Source organism: Convolutriloba macropyga, chromosome 13, assembly GCF_964194025.1.
Source record: "Convolutriloba macropyga chromosome 13, txConMacr16.3, whole genome shotgun sequence".
In the NCBI taxonomy this organism is placed as follows: Eukaryota; Metazoa; Xenacoelomorpha; order Acoela; family Convolutidae; genus Convolutriloba; species Convolutriloba macropyga.
In genome coordinates, this window is record NC_134480.1 from 23,466,405 (window position 1) to 23,482,283 (window position 15,879).

The 15,879-nt window shown below is 37.5% G+C and overlaps 2 protein-coding genes across 2 annotated transcripts in view; one reads left to right on the forward strand and one right to left on the reverse strand.

Annotated features, from left to right (window-relative positions):
• LOC142352139 (putative carboxymethylenebutenolidase) overlaps nt 1–15,879 on the forward strand; it is a 273,385-nt gene that overhangs the window by 169,285 nt on the left and 88,221 nt on the right. The window lies entirely within an intron of this gene.
• The window catches only part of LOC142352140 (large ribosomal subunit protein uL22m-like), a 350,565-nt gene continuing 335,364 nt past the window's right edge, over nt 679–15,879 (reverse strand). Inside the window, exons 2-5 of the mRNA XM_075404528.1 lie at nt 3,036–3,349; nt 2,183–2,331; nt 1,750–1,858; nt 679–1,028 (exon numbers count right to left, since the gene is read on the reverse strand). Coding sequence (XP_075260643.1) covers nt 853–1,028; nt 1,750–1,858; nt 2,183–2,331; nt 3,036–3,342 — 741 coding nt within the window. The 5' untranslated portion in view covers nt 3,343–3,349 and the 3' untranslated portion in view covers nt 679–852. The remainder of the gene's footprint in view (nt 1,029–1,749; nt 1,859–2,182; nt 2,332–3,035; nt 3,350–15,879) is intronic.

Genomic DNA, 15,879 nt, shown 5'->3' on the forward strand with positions numbered 1-15,879 from the left:
TGATTTTTGACAAAAAACAGCTAAAAGATCCAAAAATGAAGAAAATAATAGGAAAAAAGCCAAAAATTAATTAAAAAATCAAGAAATTTATGCCAATTTTGAACTTGAAACGCGTTTTCAGGCTCTGCAAAACACTGCGCTATTAATTTCCAAGGTTAACAATTCAATATAGCATTGAATAAAAATCATTCCAACAAAAAACCAAATTACAAGCAAAAAATGGGCCACTTAGACGAAAAAACGGCTAGAAACGGTTATCTATATGTGCCATTCAGTCAAAAACTACTTTTCAAAGTCAAAAAGTTATTCACTAAACGCAGCGCATGATCAAAAAACTTCTCTCGCTCAGAAAAAATTAGTTCACACGGCAATTTTTCTCACTTTCGCTTTTAGGTCAAAACAGCGTCTGAACGAATAGTACTTCCGGTAAAAAAAAAACTTAAGAAAACCAATACTCCTCTTCGAGTCGTAAAAAAACCAAGAGAAGGCCAATAATAGCCCCAGCTATCGCTGTGCGGCTATTAATAATCAGACAAAAAATTCAAATAATCAGACAAAAAATTGGTACGAAAAAACGCGTTACAAAACCAGCAGAACTAACAAAATTGCAACAAACTTTCAACAAACTAGCAATTAAAACTAGTCTGCGTAAAATGTACAATTAAGATTTTAAAAAGATCAGAAAACACAGTTAAATTGTTAACACAAGTGTAAGCATTGTTCGCAAACACAATTTTCATCTACTACAATGTTCATTGATCAAAGCAAAAATTCATCTCTCGTATCAGAATCTTGGCCATTTCCCTATAATACAATTTCTCTCGGCCAAAAAACCCACAGTTGAAAAACTGATTACCAAGAGTGCAAAATTCTCCTTTTTCTCAGTTTGTCCAAAAAGAATTTTTCCCTCTCGTGACCATCAATCTTCCTCCAGCTCAAATCCGAAGGCGGTCCCTCTCTTAACATCAACTGAATATTGCTGTACCTTCGTTTTGTGTGTCCAAATTCATTCATTGGATCATCAGGGACTGAAACAATTCATTTCTGCTCTCATTCTTATGCAGTAAAATTTTCTGCAGACTGCGACTTTTTTTGCAATTGCGGTCATATTGTCACCGGAGAGAGGGGGCAGAATACAACTTCTTTGCCCTTTGAAATCAGACCCCTTAATTCTCCAAATAAGTTTGAACGTTTAAAATGGACGAAGAGGATTTAAACGCTTTTTCTCTATAATTCAATGATATTCCTTTGTATTTTAGAATAGGACAATTTAAAGTTGCGACGCGTAGTACATGATGGTTTTCACAGCTGACTCATTTTAATTTTCGGATCTTTTTTGCTTAGCCTCTCGTGTAGTACATAAACGTCGCCGTATTATCCCTGCATGTGTACCAGGAGGCACGTGCTAAAAACAATGTTGATTATAAAGATGTAATTCAATGGATGACTTTTTCACGGTAGGAAAAAAAGATTTATGAAGCAAATCTCACGAAAGTTTCAACTGTTGATAAGGAACAACAGTGGGCAAAGGGTAGCCCAGGCATATCGTGCCAAAGTAACTATAACTCAAGGGTCTTTTTTGAAACACCACCAACACTGGCGTCAGTGAAGCAAGCTGATTATTTTGATTCTCTGACGTCCGGCCACAGCACCACCAACACTACACAATCAGTATTAACTGAAGGCGGAACACCGCGCAGCATGTAGTAAAAATCATTTCAGTTAATGTCAGAATTTAGTATTACTTACATTTTAAGTGATGTCTGATTCCTTTTTCAATCCTTGTCCTCTGAACAGAGCAAAACGCCACATGCAGATTCCACTTGAATTCAACGTGATGTTCCTCAATTGCAATGTCCTAAATCAAGAATGAACAGATTGTCCTTAAAAGGTCAAGAAGCAGCCACCTAAATAGAATTTATGTATTGGAGCAGTGTTAAGTAGAGCAGTTTTACGGTATGCTCAAATATCCGTGTTCAAGATCTGTGTTAAAATCTACAGAAATATTTGGAGAACCATTGCATCAAAACCCTTATCATTAAAAAGCTTAACAGCACAACTAAGAATATTATATAGTGTTCGAGAAGGTTGACCAAACCAGATGAAGGGTTTGACCAATTTAATTTTAGCTTCTTTCAATATTCTACCTCTGATTGCCATATTTAAGATTCTAATTGTCAACCTGTGCGTGAAGAAGTGTTTCTTCCATTATTCTTGCTCCTTTTGAGGGTAGAGCCGACAGCTGTGCCAGTGCATCATCAATCCACGTGTTTGTGATAAGCTCGCAGTAGTACCATAAAACTTTTGGCTGGTAGGGGATGTTTGGCCTGGCTAAAAAATACAGAACTTTAGGTAACTCACTGAATCAACAAACGAATATCAATACCATTTTTTGTTCAGTGCCTGGAGAGCTTTATGATCAGATAAAAATTCTCTTTTTAATAAGTGGTCACCTGAATTTTTCATGGAGAGCACAAATTGTACCTAACGTCTGGAGAACAATCTAAGATCTAAGTTCTAAAATCATGCCCTGAATATAGATAAAAAATCAAACTTTTCAACCACGGTTCCATTGGACTAGGCCATTTAAAAGCTTTAAACATAACAGACTGAAGTCGGGCGAATTGCTCTCAAACGGCAAGCGAGCAGTTGGCTTCGGCAGTAGCCCGTTGTGACTTAGGCGTGCTAGAAATAGGGGTGGGTTGAGTGGAGTCGGGGTCTCAAGGGGGGGGGGGGGGTGCTCAGCCACTTCATGGCCTCCGGCCGGGGTTTACCTTTCATCGCGTGTTTGAGGACGAAAAGTTAAAAAGTTTCAGCCGCAGAAGACCACTTCTCGTTTGAGAGCAATGAATCAAAATCAGACTAATTTATTTTTTGGAAGATAAACAAAAACAAACGATTGAATGGTGACTCTACAAGACTGTAAATTCATATTAAAATTTTGCTGTGTTCATTTTAAAAATGATTTCGTTCGCAAGAAAAAGTTATTCATTACAAAACGTGCTGTTTTAATAATCACAGAAAATAAAACTTACCAAAACAGATTTCAGCATATCTTTCTTGTGTAGCATCCGGATTCAAAGGTGTGTCTCTGTGTAAAATTTCATTCAACTGCTCCGATCTTCTTTCTATTTTTGGATAGTAAAACTGATTTCTTTCCTCCCACGTGTAGGGTTTGTACTTTGCTTTTGCAGCTATCCTCTTCTCTCGCGATACGTATTCAGACTCGAAGCGACTAAACTGAAGACTGACTGCTGGTAGTTTTGAAATGGTCGGTGTCGGTATCTGATTATTCAACCTGCACAATGATGACAAAAGCTGAAATCCGAATTTTTCCCTCATTGTCGATCTTAAAGAGACAGTAAACATGTTTACAAAATGGGCGAAGAAACATTGCTCTTTGTAAAGTTCGTGTTTCATGTAAATTTTATTAATGTTATAAATGGAATTCGTCGAACAGAATAGATAAAAAGAAACTCAATACAGAACAGCAAAATAGAAAATTTTAGGTTCTAATGATAGAAAGATTAAGACTTGAAAAGCAAAAACACGTTTTTGGAGCCGTTAATACTTGAAATGCAAAAGCATGTTCTTAGACGCGTTCGAAACCTTAGGGTTTGAAAACAATCGACAATAGACATAATGAATGGAACAGCTTTATCTTCCAGATTTCGATTTTTGTTCAATCTTCCTACCAGTCACATAAAAAAAAATAAACAAAACCGACTAACGTCGGGCGAATTGCTCTCAAACGACCGGCGAGCTGTTGGCTTCGTCAGTAGTTAGGCACAGTTTAGTTGAGGCTAGCTAGCTTTAGCTTAATTGAGGGGGCGTAATTGAGCGCAGCGGGGGGTGCACCGGAGCACTGATGGGGTGTGGCAAAAGTGGGGGGAGGGGGTCAATCTCTAAGACCGCCATTCACACCATAAGTATAAGTCTCCAAAACAAATTCTGTGAATCGCATAATTGAAAACTAGTGAGCTTAAGGGCTATAAGAGCACTTAATGCAAACTGGGCGCTACCTCTTTATCCCGTTTCTGAAGACGAAAGTCAAATGGGTCAGACGAAAAACCGGCCAGGCGAAAAATTGCATAAAAAGACAAACAGGATTAATATATTTGCTACAAATTGCTTTTGAGAGCAATTAAAAATGATTTCTCAAAAAGTGCCTGTTACGTCATTTATGATAAAAAAGATTTCTGCTATAACTCATTGTTAATGGAGATCAGAGTTGATGACATTACACATAACAGCAGCTGAAAAGCAGAACCAACAAAAAGAAAGAGTGTGTGTGAGAGAGAGATAAAACGTGATCGAGAAGAAGGAAACAAACCCTAACGGACAGAGAGCGAAAGAGAGATAGGAATATTTTCCATGATGGGATTCGACTCTGCAACTTCTAGTTTTCGAGCCTTGTTAGTAAATATAGAAAAAACATAATACAGACAAAACTTAAAGTTTTCAACTTCGCCGTAAAAAAATTCATAACCAATTTTGTCTCGAAAGTTCTGTCAAGTAACCCATCTCCGAGATCTAAAAAGTTTCGTTGGCCAATAATGGTCGTTAAACTCGCTAAAATATTTGAAAATTTTAGAAACAATTACAAATTGTAAAAAAATCTGGCTGAAATTCAGGATATTAATATCTCAAGAACCATTTCAATGTATCAAGAGACTATCCAGTATTCGTTTTACAAGCCTGAAATAGTTTCACTGGCTCATAAAGATCCATAAACTTGGAACATGATAAAAATTTTACCAAAATTTTAAAAAATTTAAATTTTACTCAAAAATTACTAACACTGGATTCATAAAAAAATGACCACCATCCCATTAACTCTCGAAACTATGCAGCAGCTTATTATCAAATCTTGGAGAAGGTCCCAGGGCCCCTGGTGCCGGAAAAAATTCAAAAACATGAAAAAATTGCAAATATTTTAAAAAATTGCTTAATTTGGTGATATTTAAATCTTGAAAAAACATTCCATTACGTCTATAAACTATGCAGTAACATATTATCAAACCCTAGAGGAAGTTCCCTGGCTATTGAGGCTACAAAAATGACAAAAAAATTTATCAAAAAAGTGCAAGTTTTATAAAATAAATTGTTAAAAAAACTTGTAATTGAAAAAAGTTGAAAATTAGTCCATGACCAACAAAAACTCTCCAGTAACTTATTATCAAACCTTACACAAGCTTCTGACCCTTGAGACTCAAAAAACCTGAATAATGACTATAAATGCCAAAAAAATGAAAAATGGCAAAAATTGTCAAAAAATGCTAAAATTCCTGATGTTGAAATCTTGCAAGACATTCCATTACACCTAGAAAACATACTAAAACCTATTATCAAACCCTAGAAGAGATTCCTCGGCTCTTGAGGCTGCAAAATCCTAAAAACCGACAATGTTCAAAAAACTTGAAAAAAAAATTGAAAATTCTATCGAAAAATTGCTTAAAATTTGTGATGTTGAAAAGTTGAAAACCATTCCATGGCCAAACTTTTCAGTGACTTATTATCAAACCCTTAAGGAGGTTTTCTGGCCCCTCGTTCTGTAAAAACTTGAATAATGAAAAAAAATGCACATTTTGTCCAAAAAATGCTAAAATTCTTGATGTTAAAATGTTGAAACCGTTCCACTACCACTAGAAAGTATGTAATAACCTATTATAGAACCTTTGAGGAGGTTCATTGACACCTAGGGCTGATAAAAATTTTAAAAAATGTCAGAAGTTTCAAAAAGCTTGAAAAAGATTGCAAAATTGTATAAATTTGTGTGTTTTTAGCGAGCGGTTGATCGTCAGTAGCTAGAAAAAAGGTGGGGGTGCGCCGAGGGCTGATGGGGGGTGGGGGGGGGGGGGGGGGGGAGGGGCAACAGTTGGGTGGGGGGTCAACAGTGGAGGTGTCTTCAACCTCTAAGAACCGCCCTTCACACCATAAGTATGTCTTCAAAATCGTTTGAGCTGGAACCAAGCTAAAAAGCTCTAAGAGCACTTAATGCCCGCTGTGCGCTACCTGTTTATCCCGTTTTTGAGCACGAAAGCCAAAAGCGTCAGACGAAAAATCGGTCAAGCGAAAAGTCTTTGTTTGAGAGTAATTAATAATCGCCCCTACAAAAATCTATAAAAAAACAGACAAGCAGATTGTCCTACTACAGCCTTAGATGAACCTAACTTCTTTTTGTAAGTCATTTCTAACTCCAGTCTAACCAAAAAAATATACTTTTATCGATTCACATTGCAATACTTTGATTTGGTATTAGAACATCTTTTTCCACCACTTTCTCGCCGAGATTTCTATATGAACCAGCGAGAAAGAGCTGAGGAAAAAAATAGTCTAAGATTTTCCCGAAGCCAAAAACAGCTGTATGGTAGTATTAATTCTGCTACGGTGAAAAAACTAAAAGTGGAGAAAAATATAAAACATAATCTACAGCAGCCTCCTTCAATCTACAGCAGCCCCCAAAGGGGGCTTCAAATGACGTCATTGAGGTTTAAATTTACCAAGGGGTCTTCAATTGACGCCTTAAGAGGTCATTATATAACAACTATAAACACTAGCAAACATAAAAGTGAAAATAACAATAATTTCGCCCCAGTTTTCATTTGGCTTTTAGTAGTGAACCGCCATCTGCCACCATTTGTGAATGAGAGAAATTTAGATCACTCAAAACGAAAAAGTCAGGGGCCCAAAAGCCACTCCAAAAGTCTAAATTTTTCATAAAAAGACCAACACGTTTACACCAACTCATTCAAATTTCGTTCGCGCGCAATTAAACAAGCATCACAATTGTTCTCAAAAATAAACATATACAGAACTCAGAGCTTTTCTTTTGGCACACTTCAAGAAAACAAACAGCTTTGAGTTGTTTTAAATCCAGACCAGACAACGATATGACAGAAGTTGAGAACACAAATTTCCCGTATTTGCAAAAAAAAAGAATCTTTCTGGAGAGTGGTTGTCTTTACTTGTCAATGCCTATCAAAATCCAGTCATACAATTTTTACCTTTAGTTTCTGGACAATTAAAAACTACCAATTGCAAAACAATCCAATTCTTCATAAACTAATTATAATTAGAAATAGTTGTAGCTGTCGCACAGAGCAGCAATTCGCGGGTAATTTTGGCGGGATACAGGCGCTTATTACCGTTTTTAACTGGTACCCTAGATAGCATTTGTATAATAATAATAGGTATATTAGTAGTAGTGTTTGACTGCCTATCCATAGCTTGCTTGTGCGGCGACCTTTCTGCATCTACGCCGGGTTGAGTGACATGCAGGTTCTTCTGCTATCTTTGCGGTAGGAGCACCTAGTCGCTTGCTGTCTTTGTTCAGCTGAGAATGGACCGTGTGTCGGTGGATACTTTTGAGCGCACTTTTGTATTCTTTGCGATTTAATTGCTTTTTATTGTTTGTGTGGTGCTTCACGCCGTCCCCACAATTATCATTTAGTGTCGGTCTCATGGGACGAAGACTGGTTGAAGAGGTTGTTTCATGATCAGCACGGTGGCTCTGATAACTGCCAGCTAAGAATTGCTCTGCTAACATTTCAGTGTGCGCTTTGACAGGCAGCATTTCACCCTCATTGTGTAAGTCATTGATGTAAGACATTTTTACACAGTCAGTAATAGTGCGAAGAGCAATGTTTTGCGTTTGCAGATGGTTCGTTTGTATTGCTAATTGTGGAAGCCCAAATGGAAGCACCGTAGTTCAGGACGCTTCGACCAACAGCTTTGCAAGTCCCTGAGAGTGTCTCTACTGTGCATCCCCAGTCGCTACCAGCAATCGTTTTCAGTATGTTATTGCGCTTTTGTAATTTCTCTTTGGTGCTTCTTATATGTTCTCCAAAAATGAGCATGATATCGAAGGTAACACCCAGTACTTTGACTTTGGACTTAACTCGTATTGGTGAATTATTGATAGTGAGGTGTGGGTCAAACATGGCCTCCTTGCTCCAGGTTGTGAACAGAGTTGCTTTTGATTTTTCAGCAGACAACTTAAGTTTTCTTGAAACTAGCCAGTCGTGTAAGGTATTTAGGTATGGAGTCAATATGTCACGTAATTTTTCAACCTGTGGGTGAGATGTAGTCAAAGTTATATCATCAGCGTACGACGCGATGTTTATATCTTTCGGGGGTAGAGGCAGCTTGCTCATTAGATGTTGAAGAGCATTGGCGATAATACACTACCTTGGGGGACACCCTGTTTGACTTTTCTCCACTTTTATTAAATATAATAATCTACCTAAAAAAATGCAAATGCCTTGTAAGTATGAAGCGACCCATCTTTTAGCGCTGTCCGGTAATGGTATGTCTCTAAGTAGTAGGTTGTGATCAACCGTGTCGAAAGCGGCGATGAGGTCTAAGGCTACTAGTAGAGTACGGTTGCAAGGTGTCTTTTGATTAGGGTCTTTTTGAATGTCGCTGGTGACAATGTTTAGAGCTGTTGTTGTAGAGTGCTCAGGTCTAAAGCCATGCTGATGTCCTTTCAGTGGATATTCTATAAAGTCACTCAGTAAATTTTCTGTTAGTTTTGCAATGGGAGAGAGGAGTGCAATTGGTCTGAAGCTTTTAGATTCGTCCATAGGTTTTCCCGGCTTGTGAAGGGGTATAACCCAGCCAACTTTCCAAATGTTCGGGATTTTTGCACTGTTTACAGAAAGGCTTATGGTGTCAGTAGGATATCTGTGCTATGGGGCCTAGATGAAGTAATAGGATTGGCGATAATCTCTCTGGGCTCAGTGCCTTATTTTTCTTTGTCTCTCTCTTAGCTTCTTTCGCTGTGTTACAATTACACATTGTGCCCTCTATTTCAAGTTTTATTGTTTTTAGAGTAATTGTTCTGTTTTTCATTTTTCTTGGGGTGTGGAGTGTACTGTTTGTTAAACTTGTTGGCTCATTTCCTTGGATCAGAGTGAGTAGTTTTTTAGCGTCAAAGAATATGGCTCTATTTGCAGGTGGTTTATCGCTACTTGACAACAGTGCTTTCACTGTGCCCATGAGCTTAGAGCAGTTGTCTCTGAGAGTGAGTGTTTGCAAAACTCGATCCGATTTTTACGCTTATGACTTAGAAAAAATTTATTTATTTCAAGGTTTAGTTGCGTTATTTTGGGGTCTCCTGGATGTTTTCTTTGAATATCATCGCTTGCAACCACTTTTTAAATTCTTCCTTGTGGGAGACGCCTGCCAGCCGCTGCGTTTATGGCTTTCCTTAAGGTCTTTTCCGCGTGGTTGACATTTGTTGGCCTTTGTATTTTCTACAATTTTAACTCAAATGCGTCTTTAAAAGTTGCCAAGTCAGCTTTGCGAAAGTTGATGAAAGTTCTTTGTGCTGTATGTGTGACGAGCTCACAGTTGATGGATTGAACTATTTGTAAACGGCCTGATCCTAATGCGTACTCCGTGCGGCAGTCGATGTTCATTGCTAAGCTTGAGCTGGCGACACTGATGTCCGCGGAGCTTTTACAAGAATCAGTTACTCTTGTGCTGGCTTTTTCGTTGAGTACTACATGATTAGAAAGGTCTATTGCACTTGCAATATTGTTACTTCTTGTGTCTTCCGGTAATTTTGAGTGCCATAGAAAGCTGTGAGCATTGAAATCACCAACAATAATGCAGTCTTCTAACTCAAGTAGTTTACCGATGGATGTCTTGTATCCTGCATCAAAGCTACACGAAGTTGGTATGTAGGTGTTCACTAGTTTGATGTTATTACCACCTGCTGTGAATTCTAAGGCTTGGACTTTTAGGTCTATTTCAGAAGACTTCAGGTTAAGTTCTTGAAGCAGAATTATGTCCTTAATGATAAAAGCTACCCCTCTCTTTGCCTCTCTGTTTGGGCCTATTTTCTTGGATTATGCAGTAGCCAGGTGGGCTTTTGAGGGTGGATTTTTCATTGAGGTTGGTCTCCAGGATGGCAGCTATTTGGATGTTATTTTTCGGCATCCAGTCTATGATGTTGTCTAGTTTTTGTTTGAGACCATTACAATTCAGTTAGAGATTATTGAGGTGTGTTGTTGTGAGTGGGGAAACTTTGCATTGTATTTGCTTCTATTGTCTTGCACCAAGAGCAGCGCTTACGGTCGATATTGTTGTTCCATTGCTCTATGGACTAAAAGTTGGTGCAATTCAGGTGTACCCATCCTCCGCGGCCATACCAGACGCCGTATTGATTCCCTTTGCTACGGTGACAAATGGCACATGGCGTTGGGCCAGGGTTTGTTTAAATGCCGCCCAGGATGAGAAGAAGCAGGAAAATATGTATTTCCCAGTCAAATGCATATAGGGACCAGAGAGACTGGGCTTGCCAAATCCCGCCTCAAAAACCCGTTTCTCGCAGTCTGTTCAGTGTGTATGGATCCTGGGAGCGGTTGTCTGCTCATAGTTCTGCCGCGTAGAGGCGTCCATGCTAATTAGAAATACTAACAACTTTTTCCGAAAAAAGTTGTTTAAGTACACAAAAAACAATTTAAATAGACTTTTCGAGTGCTAATGAAACAGATACGATGTGAAAAGTTACTGCTATGTTCAACGCAAACAAAAAACCGTAATAAGAAAACTCAAAGGTTATCGAGGCGATCCGATTACTCATCTTGAAGCACGTCAAAAAATTCGGAGCAACATATAGCAGATAATAGCAGAATCAATTGGACGTATTGCACTAAAACCAACGCCGAAGAAATAGTAGTCTGCTGGTGGGTCAAAAAAAGTACCATGGGTCTTCAAGTGAGGTTGAGAACTTTAAATTGAGAACTTTTGATCAACTGGGATTGGAACTTTTGATTTCTCTTTTCGTAGCTGTCACGCGCTTATTTTGGTCCCACCATTCTGACGTGATATATCCTTAATTAAGTTCTAATAATACTTTATAGTCGTGATGTTTAAATTAAAATTTTATTTCCTCTGGCACATTGACCTCTACTTTTTCATGTTTAACCAAACAACCGGATGAGAAGATAATTGTTGCACACGTACGAACCTGAAGCATGTACCTAAACTTTTTGAAAATTAGACTTTCTCAAGATTTTTTTGTAAACTTGATTAATGAGTAAAAACTGTAAGAAGTAAAGTACTTGGTGAAGTAGCTATACTGACTACACAGCTCCCAACTTCATTTGTAAATATACTCAAACAACACCATGAAATGTGCATATCGGGGGTCCACGTCATAGGTCCACTTGAGAGATCAGCAAATATTAACGAAAGACCACATCCCATGGTGCAGATATACGGAACAACCTAGCAGCAGAATTTTGATTCTTTATAAGTTGAAGACAGAATGGATATCTTCTTCGTTTAAACAATGATTTTGTTCAAAAAACACAATTATTACCTACTGGTACATAAAAAGTATACCACGCATCCAAAATCGCTCAAAAAAGGTTACAGTTATTTACATTATTATCCGTTTAAAACCGCACCGTGAAACATCTAAAACATAGTTGGCAGACTTGCAAGAAAAAAGTCGCAATAGCTTTGAGATCTGCAGTCTCAAAAATATAGTTAAAGAAACAGCCCAAAAAACTTTTAAAAGGCGACATGTTATATTTTGATCATGATCAATTTTGATCTGTTTAACTTATTGCAGCTTGTATTAGCAGCCCTTAAATACCCTTGACCTTATCTCATTGAAATAAAGTAAAGAACATAACCGACTAACATCGGGCGAATTGCTCTCAAAAGACCGGCGAGCGGTTGGCTTCGTCAACAGCTAGCCACGGTTTAGTGACCTCAGGGCGCTACCTCTTTATCGCGTTTCTGAAGACGAAAGTCAAATGGGTTAAACGAAAAATCGGCCAAGCGAAAAAATGCATAAAAGACAAACAGGATTAATATATTTGTTACAAATTGCTTTCGAGAGCACTTAACAATGGTTTCCGAAAAAAGTGCCTGTTAGATCATTTATGTTAAAAAACATTTCAGCTATAACTCATTGATAATGAGGATCAAAGATGATGACATTACGCTACATAACAGCAGCTGAAGTGAGGCATCAACAGAGAGAGAGAGAGAGAGAGAGAGAGAGAGAGAGAGAGAGAGAGAGAGTGAGAGAGAAAAAAACTCGAACGAGAAAGAGAAGGAAAGGAACCCTAACCGAAAGAGAGAGAGAGAGAGGAATATCTTCCATGATTGGATTCGACACTGCAACTTCTAGTATTCTAACCTTGTTAATAAATCATATAGAAACTGGAAAAGGCAAAATTGAAAAAAACTTTCAACTTCGCAATAAAAAAATTTTAAAACCATTTTTTGGTCTCAAAAGTTCTGTCACTTAACCCATCCCCGAGACTTGAAAAGTTTCGTTGGCCAGTAATGGTCGTTAAACTCAGGACGAAAAAATTGAAATTTGAAAAAAATTGCAAATTTTAACAAATCTTGCAGAAATTGAAGACATGAATATACTTAATTAAGTTCTAATAACACTTTGTAGTCGTGATGTTTAAATTAAAATTTTATTTCCTCTGGCACATTGACCTCTACTTTTTCATGTTTAACCAAACAACCGGATGAGAAGGTAATTGTTGCACCCGTACGAACCTGAAGCATGTACCTAAACTTTTTGAAGATTAGACTTCAAGTTTATTGTAAACAATAATCAAGTTTATTGTAAACTTGATTAATGAGTGAAAACTGGAAGAAGTAAAGTACTTGGTGAAGTAGCTATACTGACTACACAGCTCCCAACTTCATTTGTATATGTACTCAAACAACACCATGAAATGTGCATATCGGGGGTCCACGTCATAGGTCCACTTGAGAGATCAGCAAATATTAACGAAAGACCACATCCCATGGTGCAGATATACGGAACAACTTAGCAGCAGAACTTTGATTCTTTATAAGTTGAAGACAGAGTGGATATTTTCTTCGTTTAAACAATGATTTTGTTCAAAAAACACAATTATTACCTACTGGTACATAAAAAGTATACCACGCAAACAAAATCGCTCAAAAAAGGTTACAGTTATTTACATTATTAACCGCTTAAACCGCACCGTGAAACATCTAAAACATAGTTGGCAGACTTGCAAGAAAAAAGTCGCAATAGCTTTGAGATCTGCAGTCTCAAAAATATAGTTAAAGAAACAGCCCAAAAAATTTTTAAAAGGCGACATGTTATATTTTGATCATGATCAATTTTGATCTGTTTAACTTATTGCAGCTTGTATTAGCAGCCCTTAAATACCCTTAAATACCCTTGACCTTATCTCTTTGAAATAAAGTAAAGAATATAACCGACTAATATTGGGTGAATTGCTCTCAAAAGACCGGCGAGCGGTTGGCTTCGTCAACAGCTAGCCACGGTTTAGTGACCTCAGGGCGCTACCTCTTTATCGCGTTTCTGAAGACGAAAGTCAAATGGGTTAAACGAAAAATCGGCCAAGCGAAAAATTGCATAAAAGACAAACAGGATTAGTATATTTGTTACAAATTGCTTTTGAGAGCAATTAACAATGGTTTCCGAAAAAAGTGCCTGCTAGATCATTTATGTAAAAAAAAAACATTTCAACTATAACTCATTGATAATGAGGATCAAAGATGATGACATTACGCCACATAACAGCAGCTAAGTGCGGCATCAACAGAGAGAGAGAGAGAAACTCGAACGAGAAAGAGAAGGAAAGGAACCCTAACCGAAAGAGAGAGAGAGAGAGAGGAATATCTTCCATGATTGGATTCGACACTGCAACTTCTAGTATTCTAACCTTGTTAATAAATCATATAGAAACTGGAAAAGGCAAAATTGAAAAAAAACTTTCAACCTCGCAATAAAAAAAATTTAAAACCATTTTTTGGTCTCAAAAGTTCTGTCACTTAACCCATCCCCGAGACTTGAAAAGTTTCGTTGGCCAGTAATGGTCGTTAAACTCAGGACAAAAAAATTGAAATTTGAAAAAAATTGCAAATTTTAACAAATCTTGCTAAAATTGAAGACATAAATATCTTAAGAGCCATTTCATTGTCTCACGAGACCAACCCGTATCCCTGTTTCAAGCCTTCAATAGTTTCACAGGCTCATAAGGTCCATACAATTGGAACAAAATCTTTCCAAAAAATTGAAAAGTTTAAATTTTATCCAAATATTACTAAAACTGGAGTAAAAAAAAAGTTGATCACCATCCCATTAACTCTAGAAACTATGCATCAGTTTATTATCAAACTTTGAAGGCGGTCCAAGGGCCTCTGTTGCCGAAAAAATCCAGAAAAAATGAAAAAAATGCAAATATTTTAAAAAATTGCTTAAATTCGTGATATTAAAATTTTGAAGAACATTCCATTACCACTATAAACAAGGCAGTAAACTATTATCAAACCCTAGAGGAGGTTCCTTGACACCTAACGCTGATAAAAAACAAAAATGTCAAAAATTTTCAAAAAAAAGCTTGAAAAAAATTGCAAAATAGTATAAATTTGCGTTTTTAGCGGTTGTTCGTGAGTACCTAGCCACGGGGGTGGGGGGGGGGGGGGGGGAGTGCGCCGGGGGCTGATTAGGAGGTCAAAACTGAGGTGAGAGGGTCAACAGCGCGGTGTGGGTGGGGGGAATGGGGGGTCAACAGTTGAGGTGTTTTCTAAGAACCGCCCTTCACACCATAAGTATAAGTATAAGTCTCCAAAACAGATTGAGCCGAAACAGAGCTGAAAAGCTCTAAGAGCACTTAATGCCCACTGGGCGCTACCTGTTTATACCTTTTTTGCGGACGAAAATTCAAAATCGTCAGACAAAATTGGTCAAGCGAAAAATCGCATAAAAAAAGACCGACAGGACAAATATAATTGCTACAAACTTCGTTTGAAAGCAATTAAAAAGTCAATGTCAGACTGAGGAAGTCATTTTTGAGAGTGAGGTAAGTCACGAGCAACCAAAAATTTAATCACGCGAACAAACAAACACGCAGCAGATTCCCAGAAAAAAGCCGCCATTGATTCCCATAACACTGGTTGGGATTGAAAGAACAAAAAATGGAACACCGATTGATGGAAGTAAATTTTGACTTCATTGTGTTGTTAGACATACTCCTGTTACTTGATGAGAGGATACAGGGGCTATTATCAATACCAATAGGCATTAGAGATGGTAACTAAGAACTATAAGAACCAAGTTCCAGTAGCTTGCATTTAAAATTGGGCTTTATGGGATTATCCCATTTCTATTTTAATTTTGTTTTCGCTACTGATCCTGTTCCTATTAGATTGCTTTGCTGATCAAATTATGTTCAAAAGGACTTCGAGTAGAATGATGAAACTAGCCTAAAAAAGTCTTCACTTCTTACAAAGACTTCACGCAAAATTTCGAAAAAGCGTCAAAATGAGGTAAAGCAAAACACATTTTTGTTCGACGAAGTAAAAAAACAAAAATAGGAGCGCAGTAATAGCCTGCTGAGAAGATTAGGGCAGCTATTAAAAACCACTCTCCACTAAGAGTGAAAAATGACATGAGAGTTGAAATTGTATGAACGAATGAACAAAAAGCAGATTTGAAGTGATTGTGGTCGTAACAAAAATCCTGTTGACGAAATAAAAACCAAGAGAAGGCAAATAATAGCCTCAGTTATCGCTTTGCGGCTATTAATAAAAAATAACCTCAATTATGTCTTAAAGTAAATTACACCTTGCTAAGAAAAAACTTTCAAAATCAGTGCGTAACAGTAGCAACTTTCCGCATATTTAGCTCAGCTTTTTCCAAGTTTTGAATTAGGTCCACTTAGGTCACTCACGCTTAACAAAACCGAACCCTTCAATGCCATGCAAATACTCGTAATAGAGCAGCGCACCGCATAATTTTGATGAGTTCACAGCACGCGTATTTATTAGTGATGAAATGTTTTTCCATGGATAATCATTTTCTATAACATATCTATAACATTTCAATTTTCAGAG